The sequence below is a fragment of the Raphanus sativus genome, chromosome 8 (assembly GCF_000801105.2).
Source record: "Raphanus sativus cultivar WK10039 chromosome 8, ASM80110v3, whole genome shotgun sequence".
In the NCBI taxonomy this organism is placed as follows: domain Eukaryota; kingdom Viridiplantae; phylum Streptophyta; class Magnoliopsida; order Brassicales; family Brassicaceae; genus Raphanus; species Raphanus sativus.
The window spans coordinates 1,685,355-1,705,372 of NC_079518.1; the positions used below are offsets into that span (position 1 = coordinate 1,685,355).

General features: G+C 36.0%; 3 protein-coding genes and 1 non-coding gene across 6 annotated transcripts; all 4 read right to left on the reverse strand.

Moving 5' to 3' along the window:
* Window positions 1-88: 88 nt before the first annotated feature.
* Window positions 89-5,758, reverse strand: LOC130498786 (nuclear pore complex protein NUP98A). 2 transcript variants are annotated; one of them, XM_056992383.1, is made up of 13 exons: window positions 5,628-5,758; window positions 5,046-5,124; window positions 4,640-4,945; window positions 3,598-4,218; window positions 3,277-3,510; window positions 2,540-3,174; window positions 2,279-2,366; window positions 2,143-2,203; window positions 1,904-2,042; window positions 1,613-1,729; window positions 1,329-1,506; window positions 1,016-1,060; window positions 89-918 (listed from the first exon to the last, which is right to left on the reverse strand). In XM_056992383.1, exons 2-13 carry the CDS (start codon window positions 5,062-5,064, stop codon window positions 263-265), a joined length of 3,099 nt encoding a protein of 1,032 aa, XP_056848363.1. In that variant the 5' UTR covers window positions 5,065-5,124; window positions 5,628-5,758; the 3' UTR covers window positions 89-262. The 2 variants fall into 2 exon arrangements, with proteins under 2 accessions (XP_056848363.1, XP_056848362.1); XM_056992382.1 differs by having other exon boundaries at window positions 4,637-4,945.
* Window positions 5,759-7,434: 1,676 nt separating this feature from the next.
* Window positions 7,435-16,911, reverse strand: LOC108810365 (UDP-glycosyltransferase 90A2). Of its 2 annotated transcripts, XM_056992622.1 has the most exons (4): window positions 16,771-16,911; window positions 9,958-15,544; window positions 8,596-9,757; window positions 7,435-8,175 (listed from the first exon to the last, which is right to left on the reverse strand). In XM_056992622.1, the coding sequence occupies exons 3-4, from the start codon at window positions 9,354-9,356 to the stop codon at window positions 7,536-7,538; spliced, it is 1,401 nt and encodes a 466-aa protein (XP_056848602.1). In that variant the 5' UTR covers window positions 9,357-9,757; window positions 9,958-15,544; window positions 16,771-16,911; the 3' UTR covers window positions 7,435-7,535. The 2 variants fall into 2 exon arrangements, with proteins under 2 accessions (XP_056848602.1, XP_056848601.1); XM_056992621.1 differs by having other exon boundaries at window positions 8,596-15,544.
* TRNAP-AGG (transfer RNA proline (anticodon AGG)) lies at window positions 10,756-10,827 on the reverse strand. The gene has a single exon. It is a non-coding gene; the product is annotated as a tRNA-Pro (tRNA).
* On the reverse strand, window positions 15,934-17,439 carry LOC108805677 (two-component response regulator ARR4). Its single transcript, XM_018577613.2, has 3 exons — window positions 17,021-17,439; window positions 16,771-16,925; window positions 15,934-16,597 (listed from the first exon to the last, which is right to left on the reverse strand). The coding sequence occupies exons 1-3, from the start codon at window positions 17,193-17,195 to the stop codon at window positions 16,154-16,156; spliced, it is 774 nt and encodes a 257-aa protein (XP_018433115.1). The 5' UTR covers window positions 17,196-17,439; the 3' UTR covers window positions 15,934-16,153.
* Between the last annotated feature and the right edge of the window lie 2,579 nt (window positions 17,440-20,018).

A 20,018-nucleotide genomic window follows, 5' to 3' on the forward strand; every position in this document is an offset into this window, starting at 1 on the left:
ATTATTTGCAAGTTTCTCGTACTATATGCTAAAAACATGCAAACAAATGATCATGATTTCACATTATGTAAAATGACAATATATCAACTAGAATAACAAGCTATTTGAATATGTAACAGATAACAAAAACCGTTTTACATATAGTAACAGATACCATACACAATTTCAACAAAACAAAAACAAAGAGAGTTATAAGGTAACAACAAAAGCTGTATGAAAAGAAAGGGTATAGAAACGTACAACATACACTGAGATGAGACCCCTAAGCTTCATCATCGTCGAGCTTATAGGAACTAAAATGATCAACGCGAAACTTCCACTCGCCTTTCACGGGATCAAACGACACAAACTCAGCTCCTTGGGCCTCAGCTTTCCTCTTAAGCATCGTTTTATACTTTTCAACTCTCTCTCCTTCTGTAAACTGTTTCCCTGTCTTCTTATCAACACATTTTATATTCAGCAACGTTACCTCAGCCGGTTTGTTCAACCCTTCCCCAACCGCTGGTTTCTGGCTTTCGTCTAGGTATACAATCACTTCCCGGTTATTGAACTGAACCAGAGATTCCAAGTCGAGTCCACGAACATCGGTTTCTCCCATGAACTTTATGCTCCCGTAACCGTGGCGCCCCACCACAAAGTCTTTCACCCGACTGCAGTAACCAGGATCTGCTCTTTCTTTAGCCGCTAGTTCTGGGATTCGTGGCTCGGTGAAATAATCGGATTGACGGAGCTTCGGCATTATCGCCTCAATGTCTGTTGCTGCTTCTCCGGCGGCTCTGTGTCCGCCTCCTAGTGTTCTGTAGGGACGGTCTTTCTCCCCAGCGAGATCTGTGCTTGTTGTGCCGTTTGATTTCTGATTTCCATTGGCAGATGGATGAGTTCTTTCTTCACCAGAAGCGAGATTTCCGTTACCATTTTCTGTGAATAGTGTTCCACAAGTCAGTCAGAGAATGGTCCCAAAGATGGTAAAATGTAATTGACACCCTTTTTTTTTTACATATGCATATATACTCACTGTCATGGTTTACTGCATCAGTAGTAGCTATGTCTGGACTCTTCCCTGAAATTTAAGGATATAATTGTCAAAAGAGCCAGTCAGTATCTTTATCGATTAACAACGCATTAACAAGAAAAAAGTGCTCTTGTGATGGATGAGAGTGCAAAGGAGTAGAAATTAAAGTTCCAACTGAAAAGTATTCGTCTAAGATTTGAACTCTATGCGAATAAACTGAAGAAGAGTCTCAAAAAGCTTTTCTCTCTATTGAAAACTTAAAAGCAGACCCTTAAAGCTATGCAATAAGCAACGGAATAGAGAAAAGGAAGCTTACCATTTTCATGTACTGGAGCAGTCGGACGGTCCTTTGGAACTGATGATGATTTGCCTCTTGAAGACCACTGTTGAGCTGGGCGTATAACTAGAGCTCTAGGGTTCTCCCTTGGAATGAATAGAGCATCCGCCTTTGGTGTACTTGAGGGGGTATCCTCGTCATCAATGAAGAATGGAACCTACAAAGACCATTTCAACATTTAAACATGTAGAACGAACCTCAGCAACAAAAATTAAGATTTGAGTAAGATATGGCGAGTATTATTTCACAGGACAGAAGCATGCCTTTGGACCATTGTCGCCAGGACGGTACTTTCTCGCAGGCAACCTCACCCGCCTTTGTAAAAGGTGTCGAGAAGTCAGAAGAGATGATACTCTAACAGGAACAGGTTTGTCAACCACCTGACAGGATAAAGAAACAATCGGACAAATAGAAAACTTTACGATGAACAAGGAGAACTGAACGGAGATATGTTATGGGTATGAAGATGAGAATATGCTATTTGGTTATATTCAGGAAAGAGTTAAAAAGAAAAAGGAACGGTGTGGGTGTTGCAGAAGGAAGAGTAGGCTTACAGGTAAGCTGGAGATTCCATATTGAATCGACGATGAGTTTCCGCTTTGATTTATTGAAATCTGAGGCATAGCAGGAAGAGTTCCAAATGGATTTGTAACAACAACCGGTTGCAAAACAACAGAGCTCGGCGGAGCAGGCCTATAAAACAAAAACAAGTTGAAGCTCAAATAGAGCATAACAAAACTTCTACAAAACGAAAACAGAAGTCCTGCAAGGACTGAAGTCAGAAAAATCATACGTTTGCCCAAAGTTGCCTTGACCAAAAAATCCCAGTCCACCAGCATTCGCAGTTGCATTAGCTTTAGAACATGAATAAAAAAAACTTAGCATCTATAATAAGAGGATAACGTCAGTGACTTGGTCGTCAGAGGTACCTGCTTGTGTTTGACCGAAGTTGTTGAAACCAAAACCATTTGATGCTTGACCTGGCTGAGATGATTGAAAAGGTGTCACACCAGCAGGCTACAGAAATAAAGCAAGATTAGAAGGCCCAAACTGGATCAAAAGGGAATTCTAGGAGCGGACCTCAATGAAGTAAAAAATTACTAACTAGAAGAGAACAGGCATCACCAAAGGAAATGAAAAAAAAAACTAAGTGCTTGAGCATATAAACGAATGCAAAAACAAAAGTTCACCGTGGTTTGTCCAAATGGAGAGCTGCTAGACGTGGTTAATGTTGACGAACTTGAAAATAGGTTGCCAAATCCAGTCGAAGGCTTATTGAACATGTTAGTTTGGCCGAATGCAGGAGTACTATTCTGTCCGAACTGTCCAAAAGCAGAACCAGTCTGTCCAAATGCAGAACCAGTCTGTCCCATCGAGGGGTTTGAGCTGAAAAGAGTAGATGACTGAGTGTTGCCAAATGCTGAGGTTGCCCCCTGTCCTGGAGCTGAACCAAATATTGATGGAGAAGAACCAAATCCAGGAGTGCTTGACGAACCAAATAACGGTGATGAGGTCGTTGTTCCAAAAGCGGAGGTTGTTCCAAAAGCGGAAGTGGCAGTTGATGACGTTGTCCCAAAAAGATTGGATGAAGATGTTACACCAAAGGGCGAGGAACCAAAAGTTGAAGTAGCCGCTCCAAAACCCGAACTGGCAATTGTTGGGGTTTGAGAGGCAAAAGGGTTGGTAGATGTTGAAGTCGCAAAAGGGTTTGCTGGATTTGCTGGCGTCTGACCAAACGCCGGTGATGGAGCAAAAGGATTTGGCTGAGCAGCTGAAACACCAAATCCGGTATTTCCAGGAGACTGACCAGCAGGACGTGGTCCACCTGAAAATTGAAAATGTAGAGAATCCATAGTTAGAAAAAGTACAAGAAAATAGCGTTAAGCAGATGTAATACCAGATTTGTTTGATCAAGTGTGATTTGTACCTTTATCTCCGCGCTGGTAGTCTTCCCACCTTAGCTCCTCATGGCTTTTATCTTTGTATGCCGGCATGGCAGAAATAGATTCCAACTTTCCAGCAGGCGTACCACTGGCTGTATCTGCCTCAACGGTCGGTGCATAAGGCACGGCTCGACTGCCCCCTTGTTGTTGGCCACCAAAAGGTGATTGACCAAAACCAGAACTCCCAAATGTTGGGGTTGAAGCCTGTGGCTGCGCACCTGCAAAACAAATCATGAAACATATTTCTTCATCCTTTATCCAAATGACTAACACAACAATTAGTTTGGACATGCTAAAGAGCGAACCTTGGGCTCCAAATGGAGATGGCGTAGAGCCAAATGCGCTGCTGCCAAATGCTGATGTGGACTGGCCAAAAGCTGGGGAGGAGCCAAAACTAAACGATGAGGTATTTGATGCACCAAAAGTAGGAGTACTGGATGCTCCAAAGGCAGGAGAACTTGATGCACCAAAGGCAGGAGAGGCTGCTGCACCAAAAGCAGGAGTGTTTGATGCACCAAAAGCAGGAGTGCTTGAAGCACCAAAAGCAGGGGTGCTAGAAGCTCCAAAAGCACCTCCAGAACCAAAGCCAGTGTTCCCAAACGTGTTTCCAGTGCTACCAAAGGCTGGAGTCGGTGAAGCTCCAAATGCAGGTGTGCTTGTGGCGCCAAAAGCAGGCTGGTTAGAGGTGCCGAAGGCAGGCGTGCTTGTGGCACCAAAAGCAGGCGTGCTCGATGCACCAAACGAGGGTGTGCTTGTAGCCCCGAAGGCAGGCGTGCTCGATGCACCGAAGGCAGGCGTGCTTGTGGCACCAAAAGGTGTGGATGAACCAAAAGTGCTGTTTCCAAATGCAGGTTGAGATTGCTGCGCTGTGCTTCCAAAAGGATTTGACTGAGGCGTTGAAAATCCCTGCCCAAAACCAGAAGACCCTGAAAGAAGAACAAATAAATTAACGTGGTCCCGAAAAGGAAAGGGAAATGTACAACTGAAAACATGGATTAACGACTAACGAGACCGTGTGCTAAAGAAAGATAAACAAGAACTAAATCGAGGGACAATATCTAAAAAAAACAGTAGACAGAGCACCCAAAAAGTGAACGTTTAAAGAACGGTTCAAGAATATATAACCTGGTAGTGAAAACATTATACACACCACAAAACTAAGATAGTGTGTACTGAAACAAAGAAAATGCTTGGAAATATCGAAACCACTAAACAAGTCTAATTCTTAAACCTACCAATCTAGAAAGCAAAAGACCACCTCCTCAGGCATGCGTATATACAAAAAAATTCTTATCTAGAAAAAGCAGTAAATCAAGGAGGTAAAGTGACATGTAAGGTACTTACCACCACCAAAAGGTGAAGCTGCTGGGGAAGCTCCAAAGGTGGGAGTAGAACTCCCAAATGCTGGTGACGAAGAAGCTCCAAAAGTAGTGGTAGAGCCAAATGGAGAAGAGGCTTGAGGTGCACCAAACACACCGGTTGAAGTGCCACCAAAGATTGAACTCCCTGTCTGTGGAGCAAAAGGTGAAGAAGATGTGCCAAACGGTGTTGCTGCTGCTGGAGCAAAGGGATTATTACTACTTGTGTTGCTGGTCTGACCAAACAAAGATTGGGAACCAAATGGGCTGCTGCTACTAGATGACTGTCCAAAAGCTATAATATCACAATATTTCACAAGGTCAATTTTCTTTTACAAGAAAAAAAAACATAAAATATATACAAATAAAACAAGGGTAAGATCATAATTACTTACGATTAGATGATCCAAACATCTTCCTCTATAGTTTTCACAACGCAGGGCCCCGCCAAAAGAGATTTATAGTATCTAGTAGCTGGTAAAGAAAACAAAATTAAAAAAGAAAAAAAATATTAGGATACGAGAACAAGATAGAGCACACAAGCAAACACCATATTACGAAAAATCAAGTATAAAATACCAAACACAATAATCATTCTAGATGACGAACTTCTAAACCTATTAACGAACCTCTCTCTACAATAAATTGAACTAAGTAGCATCACAAAATTACAACAGACATCAGCAACTCAGAAATTGACTATTAGAACGAGAAATCCAGAAAAATAAAATCAAACTTGGGACTAATCGAAATGTAACTTCACGAAACTGCGGAGAACAGCTATCAATCCGATGTAAAACGAGACGAACAAGGTTATACGATCAATCAAATATGCCTCAAACGAAGCTCATAGAGGAAAATAGCTTCTGCGTGGGAAGAAATTAGGGTTCAGGAGTGAAATCGCCGATAAGAAACGAATAGGTTAGGCGTCAAATCAAACGTGGAAGAAAGGGAGATATTAGGGTGTGGAATGGAACCTGAAAATGACGACGGACGAAATGAGGAGCAATCTGGCTCACCCGGAATCGAAAGCGCGAGACTTCTACCTCGAGACGCTAATTTGCTGAATTATTTGTTTTAGGTCACTCTATTTATTTTTATTTTAAACGAAACTCTAATATAAAAACTGTTATACAACAATTGTCTTTTAAATTATTTTATCGGTAATTCTAATTTTACTAATTTACCTTTAAGTAAATTATTTTTATAAATGTATTTAATTTGTGATGCACAAAAAAACTAAACTGACACTCATAAATCATTTATAAACTATTTAAAATTATTTATAAAATTTAATATGAAAAATCACTAAATTATAAATCTAAATGTTAAGAATATTTTTTTATTGAAGATATTATGGAAAATAGTATCTAGCTAATGGTATTTTTAAAAATGTTTCTTTATTTTGTGGCAAACAATTTATATAGCACAAAAATAATTATGACAAAATAACAGGTAAATAGAAAATTATTATTTTTAAACTAATGCTAGTTAATAAGTAATTACAAATATTTCAAATCCTAGATCATTTACTTAATACCCCCTACAAAATTCTAAATCATATACTAGTTGAAGTACTAAACTCGTAATAAATTTATAAAATAAATTATAAATTTATAAAATATTTTTTTAACACCCATAAAAATAATAACTTATATTTAAGGTGGTTATTTCGGAAAATTTTATCTCTTGTGTACTACCCCTTGAATAAAAATGTGATTTATTGCTATTTTAGATTATATCTTTTATTTTAGCCAACAATTAACATTAGCGATTGGTATAATCACTTTGTTTAGATTTTTAAAAAATACCAGATCATAACCCGCCCGACTAGGCGGATTTTTTTTATGATATATATAAATATTTCAAAAATTATAATCGAAGGGTTCTAGTTTTACTAATTAAGTAACTATTTAATCATTTTATTGTGTAACAGGGCATCAGTGAAATGTTGTGAGCCATAAACGCTTTAGTAATAGTTTTACAAAGTTATATACTTAAACAATTTAGTCATATTTTTGAATTAGTTCATATATTAACCTATTGCTTTTTGTTTATTTTCTGAAAATTATTTATTTTTACAGTAGTTTGCTATGAATTATTATTAATTTTATAATATTTTTTCTTGAATATTTTATGTAGCAAATTAATATATAATATATATTACAGTTTATGTTTTTATTTTCATCTCAAAAAAACAACAACCATTAATTGCACAAAAAATAATGTGGTTCACTTTATTTTATATAAAATTAATATGTCGATTATTTAAAAAATTGGGTTAGATTTTTTTTATAGAAAAATGAATAAAAAACTAAATTGGAATGTTAGATTTGTAGAGAATCACAGTATATTAGTTTTTACATGTAATTATTTCTGGAAAATTATGATTTCAAATCAATTAAGCATAACTGAATATATTCTCTTTCAAGATCCAAAAACATCTATATTAATAAATTAAGTGTTTTTTATTTCTTTCTCATTATAATTAATTAATTTTATTATTTGATTTTAAATGAAGTGGAAAAATCTGCAAATAAGAAAAAAATACAAAAAAAACTAATTAATTTATTATAAATGTAAAGACTAAATGTATAAATAAAGAGAAGTATTTAATCTACTATCAACGTTTCCAAACAATCTCATTTAATCTACTATTCTTATTTCCAAACATTTCAATTTTGTACTTCAGCTTTGCTTGTATTTAGTGTGCCTTGTTAATTCCAACTTTTTCCAAGTAGGTGCAGAACACAGTAGTAATTTTTTCAATCCAAGACCAAGAACAATGCAAGCAAACCGGTTAGTACTTGGTACTGTTCTCTTGTTTCTCCTACACAACAAGGAAATCAAGTAATGTAATAATCACTTTATATCATGGTTTAACATCATGTTCCATTATTACAAAACTCGTTGATTAGGTTGTCTAAATTCTTCCAAGAAGAACCAACACCTTCCTCCAAAGCCTTCTTCGCCATCTTACTATATGCTTCAACATTCCTCCTCAGCTCTTTCCCTTTCTCTCCCTCCATCAACTCCTTCACTTTCTCTGCAACCTCTCCTCTTCTCACAACACCATCACTCGCCGCCACCACTCTCTCCGCCACTCTCAGCTCTTCCACCGCCAGCATCGCATTCAAAGGTTGCTCCGCTGCTACTGGAAACGCCAAGATTGGAACCTCAGCGCAAATGCTCTCCATCAGAGAGTTCCACCCACAGTGGCTCAAGAACCCTCTAACGCTCTCGTGCTCTAGTATCTTCCTCTGATCAACCCATTCATCTCTCACCACCATTCCTCTCTCTCCCACTCTCTCTTCAAACCCTTTCCCTATTTCGTTTCCTTTCAACACCCAAAGAAAGTTCACCTTTGATTCTTCCAACCCTAACGCAATCTCCTCTAATTTTTCTCTCGAGATCTCGGCTTGTGACCCAAAAGCCACGTAGAGAACATTGCATCCCTTGTCTCGCTTTTCATCTAGCCATTTCATCCAAACAGATTTGACCGTCTCTGCTCCCTCATCTTCCAAGCTGACAGAACACAAAGATGTACGTATGATGATGATCATGTTTTCCGCAATTTCTTATTGATTAGTACTAAACTTATGAGCAAATCTTGTAAATAACACTTTATTTTGTCACAAAAATGACATTTAAAAGGAAAAATACTCAACAAAGCATAAATATATTAACACAAATACTAAAAAAGTCAATAAAAGATCCTAAATTATCTTACATCCTAAACCATAATTCAGTCATCTAAATACTAGAGCTTTAATCACTAGACCTTAACACAAATACATAAATATGTTTATTTTTTACCTTTTAATAAATAATATTTTGAAGATTTTCTTTTTTTAAGTGCTATTTTGAAGAAAAAAAATTGATTTAGTGATAGTTAATAATATTTCTCTAGACTTATTAACACAAAATCATACTTAATTAGCTTACGAGTTTTTGGCAAGACAAAGTGGTCCAAGTGTCCATGGCTTGAGCTCGCGATTACGCTTATAGAAATCTATAAACACCGGCTCAAGGTCATCGAACGTGTTGAATATGATACCTTGACTTTTACTCATAGACGTGACTTGATCTATGATAAGCTTGAATCCAGGATCCGTGGCGGCTTTCGCATCAGACATATCTTCAACGAAATCACATTTTCTAACCTTAATCCACGGAAACTCCGGTACGGCAACCGCCTCCGTCTCGGACTTAACCTTAGACAGAAGCTGGTTTTCAAAGACACTGTCCAGTATACAGGGGGAAGCGCAGTTCATACCCAAGAAAACAAGCCGAGGAAACCCTAGCTTCAGAGCCGACTCTAGCGTCCACCACAAGAAACCGTCAGAGACCATGAAACTGACGCGTGGCAGCGACGCGAGCTCTCGCTCGAAGTCGGGTTGCATTGACTCGGTGGCTCTCGTGAAAGGCACGTGGAGGGAGGAGATAGCCGGAAGTCTGTCGGTGCATTCCACGCCGGGTGGGATCTCTGGAACGTTCTTGGGGAAAGGAAGGGCGATGATGGTTGCTTTGGTGCCGGAGAGTGAGTCGGCGAAGAAAGGACGGTTTAAAGGAGTGGTGAAGACGGTGACGGAGATGTCTCTGGCGAAGGAGTGGGAGAGGAGGAGACGGGCTAGCTGGAGCATAGGTATCATGTGCCCTTTGGACATGTATGGGAACAAAACCACGTGAACTTTTTCTGACTCCATTTGAGAAATGAGATCTGTGGAAAGACTTCTCTGTTTCTTATAATGTGTCTCTATGTATAAACAAAGACTTTCATGTCCGTTGAGATCTCAGATCTGTGCATAGGCTTCCCAACCCCTTCTCGTACCTGTCTCTATGTATAATAAATAAAGACTTAAAATGTCTATTGAGACGTGTGCCTAGTGGCTAGTGGCTAGTGGCTAGGGCCTAGGATTATCTCTCCGTGACCAAAAATTGATGAAACATTTCATTTAGCAATCTGCGAATAACTAATTACTGATATTAAAAAAATAGCAGTTTGACAGACGATTGTTGTCTTTGGCACTTTACTTGCTATACACGGTTTGTTGAGTTTTCTGAATCAGACTGGTTCATCAACTCTTTGCACTTGTCCTGCAAAACCCTGACGATTATATTCACTTACGGTTAAATTTTTTGAATTACTTCGCCGCTGAGTAAATGAATAAGCTATGATATTACGATAATATTCATCAGAACATGAGTGCTACTTCAAAGATCTAAGATCGATTGAGGAAAATGCATAGTACAACTAGCTGATGACTCATATTGTGAAGAAGTCGATTCTGGAAAATGGTAAAGAACCTGGTGATGATGTTATTATTTTTGGCGTTCACTTCTATCAGTGACATGTAAGCAAGAACCCATAATAGGAGCTTCAATGCAAGCTCCTCTGTTATGTCAACTGTATCATTGTACCTAGTTAGCCAATCAGAGATAAATGAGCTTTGATCCGGAACTATTATTTATTCAAACTGAGACGGAAGAGCCTCTCTGGTCGTCTCAAATGGAACCACAAAGAGTAGAGATTCACTAATATCATGTTCTGTTCTTTTTTTTTTTGGGCAACATCATGTTCTGTTCATTGTATGCAAACTATCCGCCCTTTGACCAGTACGGATTAAAAATGTTCCAAGTGATTTCATAGACCTGGAATGTTCCCTTGTTTCTTTAATTGGCAGCCCTTGTGTCCTGTCATATCAAGATGGTGAAAGAAGACTTTGAAGTCACAATTTGTTCATTTGAAATTCACTAGACTACTATCCAAGGACGGAATGTCAGATTCCTTAATCCGCAGTAAAGTCATCTCTATACTCCTCACTTCAGAATGCAATGCCTAAACATTGGGCACTATTTAGAGACTGTCTGAGAATGTAAGGAAAAAAAACTCGCTATATAACTACTGATCTCCTTTGGTACCTCCTCAAAAATCAAACTCTCAACAACTAAATCTTTGTCTGAGAATGTAAGATGACATGTATCGAATGCAAAGCGTCTATATGAAGTAAAGAAAGCCAGAGAAAGTAAACATTCATCATACACTCTTCTATAACTTCATCATGAGACGGCTGGTGGAAGTTACAGTTGAAATTAAATAAAAAAGGGGCATTCCGAGAATTGAACTCGGGACCTCTCGCACCCTAAGCGAGAATCATACCACTAGACCAAATGCCCGCTGATGTTCATTTTAACGCTACGTTTTCAAAACAAATTAAACGTGTTCAATAATTCACTGCAGCATGGTAAATCAAAATTTGACCAAGATAGCTCTTTGATTCAGTTTTTATTTTGTGCCTATTCATTGGTTCTGGTCGTGATTTTTGAATCTAGAAAACAGTACTCATTAGTTGGGTTATCAAGAATATGTAACAACTTTGGAAGAGAAGAAAACATAAATCAACAAACATGGTACACTAGTGATATAGCTTTAACAGTTCTAAACAAGATCAAATTTCTGTAGTTATAGATATGAATATGATCATATAGTTAACTGCACATAGTTTTAGTAATTAGTTTAAAACTTAGAGTTGCTTTTTCCAGCAAAAAAAATTATAATATATTACCAATAATATACATAGCCATCGGAAAAAAATATTATACCAATGTGTGACTATAGGTGCAGTTTGAAATCTTACTATTACAATTACAAACTAAGATGCGTTTGCCTTTAACAATAGTATTATTTGTGATGGTCTTATATGACTAACTAGGATAATGGTTGGTCACCCAAATAATGAGAATATTCAAGATTACGAGTTTGAATAATCTCCTCTGAATATTTTTGTGTTAAGGTAGAATTTTGTTTAAAAAATTAAATATGTATACAACATATTAAATAGCAAACTATCTTAGCCATCCTCTTAAAAAAAACTATCCTAGCCATCGGACAAAAGTAAAATCTACCTGCCAAGAGTTAAAGCATAGAAACGTGAAAGACGCATCGCACAATGCACATGCAGCAGCGATCGGGACACTACAGTAGCCGAAGATGACAAAAAGAAAATAGTCTCATTCCCCCACATGAAAGGCCACAACGCAACCCAATGTATATTTTGTTAATTTAATTCTATTGCAATATTAAAAAGTTCGCCAAACGTGAGGAGTATCCTTAGGGGTTGATTTTGCTGTCGACAATAATTAATGTTTTTGTTGGTACATATACATTGCATCTAAAATGTGGTTGGCTGTGTCATTAACACTGGTACAGGAGGTTCTGCTAAATTGCTTTTTTTTTTTGATCAACGCTAAATTGCTAATATGATCCTATATTTTAAAGTTGAAAATAACTTTTCTAACAAATTTACCTTTTATATACCGTATTCATGTGAAAATCATACTCGGATCCTAATGGAGTTGTAAAAACACAATCTACACCAAAATGAGTGTCAGAAACAACGAATCTATAAAGACTACTATTTATGGAGATCATATTCCCTAGAGGGAGGGGAATAAGAGATGCCCATTTCCAGTTTTGTATTTTCTATTTTTCTTGCTTACTCTCTACACATCTACACATGGATAATATTAATGATGCATCATCCACTTCTTTGCATACTAATAGTTTGTTCTTAAGTTAGATTATCAAAAAATCATTAAAGAATCCGCTTGTGATACAAAACTAATACAGATAACTGTTAATGCTTTCAAGTGCCAAGTCTCAACAGTAACTGTTCATGCAACTTATTCAGACGTTATTAAAAAGCATTTACTCTTTGTTTACTGAATTTGGAAGAAAAAAGCATTAGTTGTTTATTGAATTTTTAGATATAGCGAAGTTATTGATATAAGATACGGCGTTTTACAGAACTTTTTTTTTGGTCAAATATAGCGTTTTAGTCTAATTAATTTTTTGTAATAGACTTGTAAAACTAAACTCAAAGTCTGCTCTAACAATTGATGTTGACACACTGCATTGTGATAGCGAATCTCAAAACTTGGTCATTTTGAAACTTAGCTATCTACAGCAAATATCTGCATGTGCATGCATAGATAGCACTTGTCAAGTTCAGCAAGATACGTATAAAAGTTTTTTTTTTGAACTTTAGATACGTATAAAATAGGGCCGTCTCGAATTATTTATAGACCATGTTCAAAAAATTATTAACGGTATATTTAACAATGCAATCGAGTAATTTTAAAAAAACTACAAACTTTATTTATATATATTTAATGTATTTTTGAAATTATAAACTCTAAATCCAGTATAATGTATGAAAAACTAAAGTTTTTTATTATAATTTATATATTTATTTTTGAAAAATCTTAATTTTTGAAAAAAAATTGATTTGGTCCATGTTCAACTGCACCATTTGCACGTGCTGTTAGACGGCCGTCGTATAAAAGTTCTGCGATATGTAGAACACAAGAAGACATTTGCCTCTTAAGACGCATGTTCGAGTTTGGTCACCATAATAAATGGTGAGGTTCGATTGCATAATATAATCAAAATAATTATAGGAAATGCGAAAAGTTTTTAGAAACAAGAGAAAAAAAAAGAGTCATTTACACCCAGGGACAGTTTACAGTTTTTATTTACATTGTGAGACAGTTTCCACTACTGAGGTAGTTTTTGGATGAAAAGACCCAATTTGACCTCCTAAAAGCGTAACTGGTGATTTGAGTTTTAGTTAGATGGATTTTAATTGGTTTTGGTTTGAAGTTCAAAAATTAATGGTGGGCCCGAGGTGAAACTTAACCTTTTTCATTAAATAAAGCAAACTTGAAAAATCTTTTTTTGTTTGTTTCGTAACTAGCACCGAGACAAAACAGAGAAACTTAGAAAGTGAGGAAGAAGAAGTGAAGCGACGGTGAATTTCGACGAAAGAAAATCTTAGAAAATTGTTCGGAGAAGGATGTCGAGGAGATGCAAACGGCATGGGAAAGAGAAGAACGGCAGTGAATGTTCCGACATTTGTGTGCTTGATGTAGATCTTAAGGGAGTATGTATTTGATGTTTCTGGGTTTTTTTAGGGGCAGAAACGATGGAGGTTGATGATGTTAAAGAAGGGTTACCAGAGGGGCTATTTGCGATGGACCGGTTTCCAAGCGAGAAGGTGAACATGTACTCCACTGTAGAAAATCTTTTGGTGGTGAGAGACGCACTAAACAGAACGCAGGAAATGTCTACGGTAAATGCTTTGATTTCTTTTGTTTTATTGTGTTTTTGTAGGAAAAAAAACTCTATGTTTACTTGCAGAGCCACTAGCGGTGGAAGAATCCGATGAGTGACTACCAGTAACATCATCTTCTTCGTCGTGTTCCTTCTTCTACGTCGGAGGTAAAGAATAAAGCTTCACTGTCATCTTTGTCTAAAGTCTCACCTCATTGTCACTGGTTCAATTCTGACTAGCAGTACATGGGCACAAAATGAAACTCGAGCAACAATGGCCAATTTTGTTTTTTTACACATTTAATCCTTCAGTTTTTGTATAATTTTGTTTTGGATACATAGTATACACATATACACTTTGATGATAATGTACACATGTACACTCTGATGGATACATCGTGTAAGGAGGACATATTTAAAAAGATATGACTAATCAAGAAAAAGATTGTACATTCAGATATATCTTGTACACATATACACTCTGATATAGTTGTCCACATGAAACTAGTATGGTGGATATTTCAAAAAGATAACAAATGTGGCTTTACAAATGTAGAATTTTTTTTATAACCATTACATCTTGAAATATTATAAGTAGCTCAACAATGAACATATCTACATGTACATTTGTTTACCAGTATCGACGTGTATATTTTATCATGGTGCAACATTCAATTAGACATTTATGAATTTGTAACATAGATTTATAAGTTTCAACATTGTATGTTCAAATGGTGAATATGTGTACACAAAATTTATGCAATAGGATAATTCAATGTAAAGTCTAAATTTTCTTAATTATTTAAATTTTGATTCTTTCGGATAGAGTTGGAGATATACATCATGTTCTTGTTAAATTATGATTCATTCGGATAAAGTAAACAAATTCCATGTTTCATTTTTGTTTTTATGTACAGCATGTTCGTGTACACGAGTATATTGAGTAACCCCATGGATACGATCTTGGCTCGACATGTCCACGTGTTCCTATGTTCGGTAAATAATTTGTTTAAGTATGGACATATGACTTTATTGTACGCATGAACATTGCCTTTTAGTGTACACACGAGCAGAGGCACGGATGTACAAAGATAATAGTTATGAATGGACACCGTGATATTTATTGTACACATGGACATCTCTATGTTGTGTACACACTGGCAGAGGCATGGATGTACATTGTGGATGCTTTGGAACATGGGAACTAATGCATACACGTGTTTTTATGGAAAATAGTCCGATGTACATGTGTACTTCAGTATAGAGTACAAGTGTACACTAACGGTGTCCATGTGAACTAAATATACATATGGACACGGTTGTTGTACACATGTACTCCGCCTTAATATCCACATGTGTGTCCGTTTGTAGTACGCCTTTATATGTTATTGTACACATGTGTAATTAAAAAAGGTACCAGCATACAGTCCCCCCCCCAACCATAAAAATATTCCATGTATCAATATTCACATTGATTCATCTGCACACCTGTATGATCTTCTACATGTGTACACTAAGCATAGGAACATGGAGGTTTTGAAAACGTAAACGTAAACTGGTATTCATTACAGCAAACTAGAACACAACTTCGACTCCCCCCTCACATGCAAGTAGTGGAAAATAAACCGGTGTACAGATGTGCGTCACGTTGGTGTCCATGTGAACATTAACTGATGTACATATGTACAAAATATATATGTGTGCAGTGCCGACGAACTCTCAAAGCGAGACGACGGAGATCCATTCTCCAGGGATGACCATGCAATGGTCCAACATCATAAGCTGCGAAATCAAGTGAGAAAAGGAGTTACGAGGATGATACGCGAGAACAAACCTGATTCTAGCAACAGAGCGTTAGAGTGAACTTGATGACTTTCGGTTCTTTTGTTTTTTGAAAAAATGAGGAAGATAACAAAAATTGAAAAGTAGCAGTGAGATATTGAAACCCATAAAATCTGGGCCGTCCGTGAGTGGTGTAGATGAAGTAATCTGATGGTTGGGAATTGGTAGATATAAGTCTTATCAACAAATGGAGAAATAATCTAGACCGTCCATCTAAATAAAGATGAGTAGTTGAGAAAAATTCCCACTAATACAATATATTTAGTTAGTCAAATGGGTTAGAGCTTTAGGTTATACTGTGACAGCTCGTTAGAAAAAAGTAGAAGCTGTTAAAATAAACTACCTTGGTAGCAACAAGTGCTCCATTCTGTAATTAAAAACTAAGAACTGTCTTGTGGTGTAAATAATTCAAAAAAAAAGAGATTAAAGGACATCTATAAATTGACGGCGTCAAGTCAACGTGCAATTAAAAAAAACCGTCAAAGGTAAAAAAAAAAAGTTAACGGAGATAGATTACTACACGGATCCCAGTAAAAGCAAAACACACTTTCACTGATCTAACCCCGGACTCCCCATCTTCTGCCGTCGAATCGGCGATTCCTCCGGCGTCGGCGAACACTCCGGCGAAGAAGTCAACACATCATCATCACCAAGAGACGAGAGCGGCGAAGAAAAGACCTCCACGGGAGATAACGGCGGAGAAGAGTCCGACGAATCAGTGGAAAGAGTCATCAACGATGGCTGCGGCGTTGGCGGTGGAGGAGGAAGCGAAGCCTGGACGACGGTAACGGAATCTTCCGGAAGCTTCCGTTTGTTTCCGTTGGAGAGCTTTACGTCTCCCGACAAACAGTTTCTCAGGCGTTTCACGTCGGCGAGTTTCACCGGTTTCAGCAAGAAATCCTCCGCGCCTTCCTCGAGGCACATGTCGATTCTGGTCAACACGTTCTCCGACGACATTATTACAACTGGGACTTGTCGGAAACTGGACGACTCCTGTTTTATATTAACATTTTTTTGTTGTTACAAAAAAATATATATATTAACATTTGTTCAGACATGAGGATGCTATTTTCTTTGAAGAAGTTAAATCTTTTTGCATTAAAAAAAACATTTGTTCAGACAAAAAAAAACCACAACATTTAACTCAAGTTGAGAGAGAGAAAGACCTTAATCTTCTTGAGAAGCTCGTAACCGGTCATTCCAGGCATACAGTAATCGGTGATGATCATATCGACTTTCAACCTCTGTAACTCGACGGAGGCTTTCTCGTTGTCTAGCCCTAGAAGCTCCAGAGCTCGCCATCCGCTATCTACCGCCGTCACTAAAACAGAACCGCCGAAGATAATACTATTTATTAAAGAATTTTCCAGCGATAATATAAATGTATTTATAATTTATAAAGAAAAAAAGACTAACCTTTGCAGGAGGTAATACGAAGCAATCTCTCGATGACAATCCGATCGACGAGGCTGTCATCGACGGCCAAGACATGAACTTCGTCTAAATCTAACGGCGGAGGTTCCATTCCTCCGATGCCGACGTTCAGCATCTCCGAGCTACGTAGACAAGAAACGCCACCGTCGCTAGCCATAGACAGTAACTGAGGGGAGAGGATATAAACAGAGGACGATAGAGAAGAAAAAACAGAGCTCACATCTGTTTTCTTTTCTTCTTCTTCTTCTTCTTATTCTCTTCCTTTAAGACTTTTTATATTTCTGTTTTTTTTTTCTGTCACTCTAATCAATCTTTTTAGTGTGTCTTTTTGTGTTTATTTTATTTTCTCCAGCTAGGAAAATCTAACAAAATCTTTGGTTCATATTTATGTGAAAGTATCTTTTTTAATTTCCTTTGTGCCGTGCTTTTAGGGTTGAAAAAATGAACCTTTATTTTGGAAAAAAAATAGTATTAATAAATTGAGATTTCTGAAAATCCGGTGGGGGCCTATGCGAATATCATAGAGGAAAATATTCCTAAAATCAAATAATAGAGGAGAAGTCCGTACACAAAACCATGGATAAAAACAAGCTGAAGATGAGAAGATTAGTCACCAATCACCATTACAATTTTCAGTTGCAGTTAAAGTAAACTGGTTCATTCAGTGAGTATATAATCCGACTCGGTTTAGGGTTGGTCTTACAAAAAAAAAATTGGTCAACGTTCATTAAGCATGTATGAGTGTTTGGTGTTTGTTCTCCACGTTTCAATGTATTTTAAACATTTTTTTGTCAATGTATTCCCTTTAAACATTTAGTTTACAAAATCTAAATTTTAACCAAGATATATTCTATTGCTGCAAGTTTGCAAGTGTCCTTAAAAAAATGTTTGCAAGTGTTCTTCTTACCACTTTATGCTGTAGAAATATGTATTTTTAAATATAGATAGCAAAGCAAAATATTGTTTGTTCATTGTGATTTGTGATTGGTCAGTTACTACTTTTTATCACGAATCAATATAGAATATTCCGGAGAATAAATAGTTGACAAACAAAAGAAAATAAGTACAGTAAATTGAAACTAATATTCGTCTAAGTATATCCGTATGATTTTAGAAATTTATATTATCCCAAACGTTTACTTACTTTACAAAAATGAACTAACCTAAAAAGCCAACTAACAAAAAGAAGATTTATTTATGACAAAATATAATTTTCCAGTAAAACAAGAGGAAGGTGGACAAATAATAATGCTTTGACGTCCACATTAAATTAGGATCCGCGGGGCCCAGTAAATCTAAAGGAGGGCCCATTTATATTTGTTAGAACATTTCTTTATTAAGGCATTGGACTTTTCCTCTTTTTCTCCAAACATAATTTGCTGTTTCGCTCTTTAGACACCACAGCGTATCGAATCCTGGAGATTGCTTTTACTTTGTCTTTCCCCACTCAATAAATATAAAATATTTTCAAATGATAAAAATAAATATTTATAGATGTAATATTTTTCTTTATCACAAAAACAAATAATTATCTAAATGATTTTTTGTCAACTAAATTTGTTAAAAGCTATAAATACTTTTACTAAGAATTATATGACATGGGCTTACATTAGATAATATTGTCACCGCAAAATCATCCAACCAGGTAGAAAGCAAAATGCAAAGTGACGTGAGAAATCAGATTCTACGATGGATAAATTATATCGAATCTTTTAAAAATTGCGAAATTTAAGTTGATTTGTATTATGAGTTTTCAAACGATATGGACCAACGAATGATGGATCAAATCTTCATGATGTCAACTAGAAATCCAGGGTTGAACAATAAAATTCATAATAATGGTAGTGATGGACGTGTCGTTCACAAAATCAAAGTTTATATTTGTTTCTACGAACTTTTAACATCAAATGAAAACATTGACATTTCTCCTTTAATAAATTGTAGTGTTAATTTGTGGAATGACCAAAAACAAGAAAAATATAATTTTGTAGAAAGAGATAGGAAGACAAAGGAAGACAAAGAGATAGGAAGACAAGAAACATATAATTGTGAGATGGGGTGATATGGTTAGTTGGTGAGATATAGGTTTTTTGGTTATTGAGTATAATTTCACAATTTATTTTGGTACTTGAATACGTTTTTGGAACAATCTTTTAATTCTAACTATTAATGTATGATTTTTCAGTCTTCTATAATATCATGCTAAAATATAATCATCAGTATTTCTAGCAATTAAAGTAACTAAATAGTTGAGCTAGCTACAATATACTACAACGTCGTATTCAAATTCCAAAACAATAAAGCATTCGTAAATGCACTGACCTATTATACGATATACATATAAGTATACACTAGACTTTGACCCGCGCTTTGGAAGCGCGGAATATTTTACGATGAAAAATTTCATTAATAACTTAACAAATATTTTGGTAATTTTTAAAGAGTGTGTATTTAAAATATTTTTGCATTTAAATCAGTGTTTTTAAATTCAACCTGATTGTGATTATACCGGTTAATCCGGAGATCTGACAATTCAATTTAAGTTTCTAAAATATTCATATTAAAAAAAATCAGTAAAACCTGAGACTAACCGATTGAACTGATGGATGACCGATATGTAATCTAATTGGATTTAAATTGTAATAGTTTCATAATTTGTAATCTTATAATCCAAATTTTAAAGTTCATTATTTTGCAATTTATGAAATTATGATATTTCTACAAAATTTTAAAGAGAAAATTATAGATATAAAATAAATAAGATTAATTATTGTATTGTTTGGAAACATTAATAGTAGTATAAAAAATATATTGTTTGGAAACATTGATAGTAGTATAAAGAAATAAGTATATTGTTTGGAAACATGAATAGTAGTATAAAGAAAGAAACATTAGTGATTTAATGTAGGTTTAACTATAAAGTATAAATGTGTATTTAATTTAAAAATTTACAAAATAAATGTTAGGTCCAACATAATGT

Coding starts and splice junctions, on each gene's coding strand:
- LOC130498786 (XM_056992382.1), bottom strand. Junction 4,219..4,636: donor AGCTTCACCTTTTGGTGGTG/GTAAGTACCTTA, acceptor TTCTTCTTTCAG/GGTCTTCTGGTTTTGGGCAG. Junction 919..1,015: donor TGATGCAGTAAACCATGACA/GTGAGTATATAT, acceptor CACTATTCACAG/AAAATGGTAACGGAAATCTC.
- LOC108810365 (XM_056992622.1), bottom strand. CDS start 9,356: ATGGAGTCAGAAAAAGTTCACGTGGTTTTGTTCCCATACATGTCCAAA. Junction 8,176..8,595: donor CTTTGTCTTGCCAAAAACTC/GTAAGCTAATTA, acceptor GTGTTCTGTCAG/CTTGGAAGATGAGGGAGCAG.
- LOC108805677 (XM_018577613.2), bottom strand. CDS start 17,195: ATGGCTAGCGACGGTGGCGTTTCTTGTCTACGTAGCTCGGAGATGCTG. Junction 16,926..17,020: donor TCGTATTACCTCCTGCAAAG/GTTAGTCTTTTT, acceptor GTTCTGTTTTAG/TGACGGCGGTAGATAGCGGA. Junction 16,598..16,770: donor AGCTTCTCAAGAAGATTAAG/GTCTTTCTCTCT, acceptor AATATAAAACAG/GAGTCGTCCAGTTTCCGACA.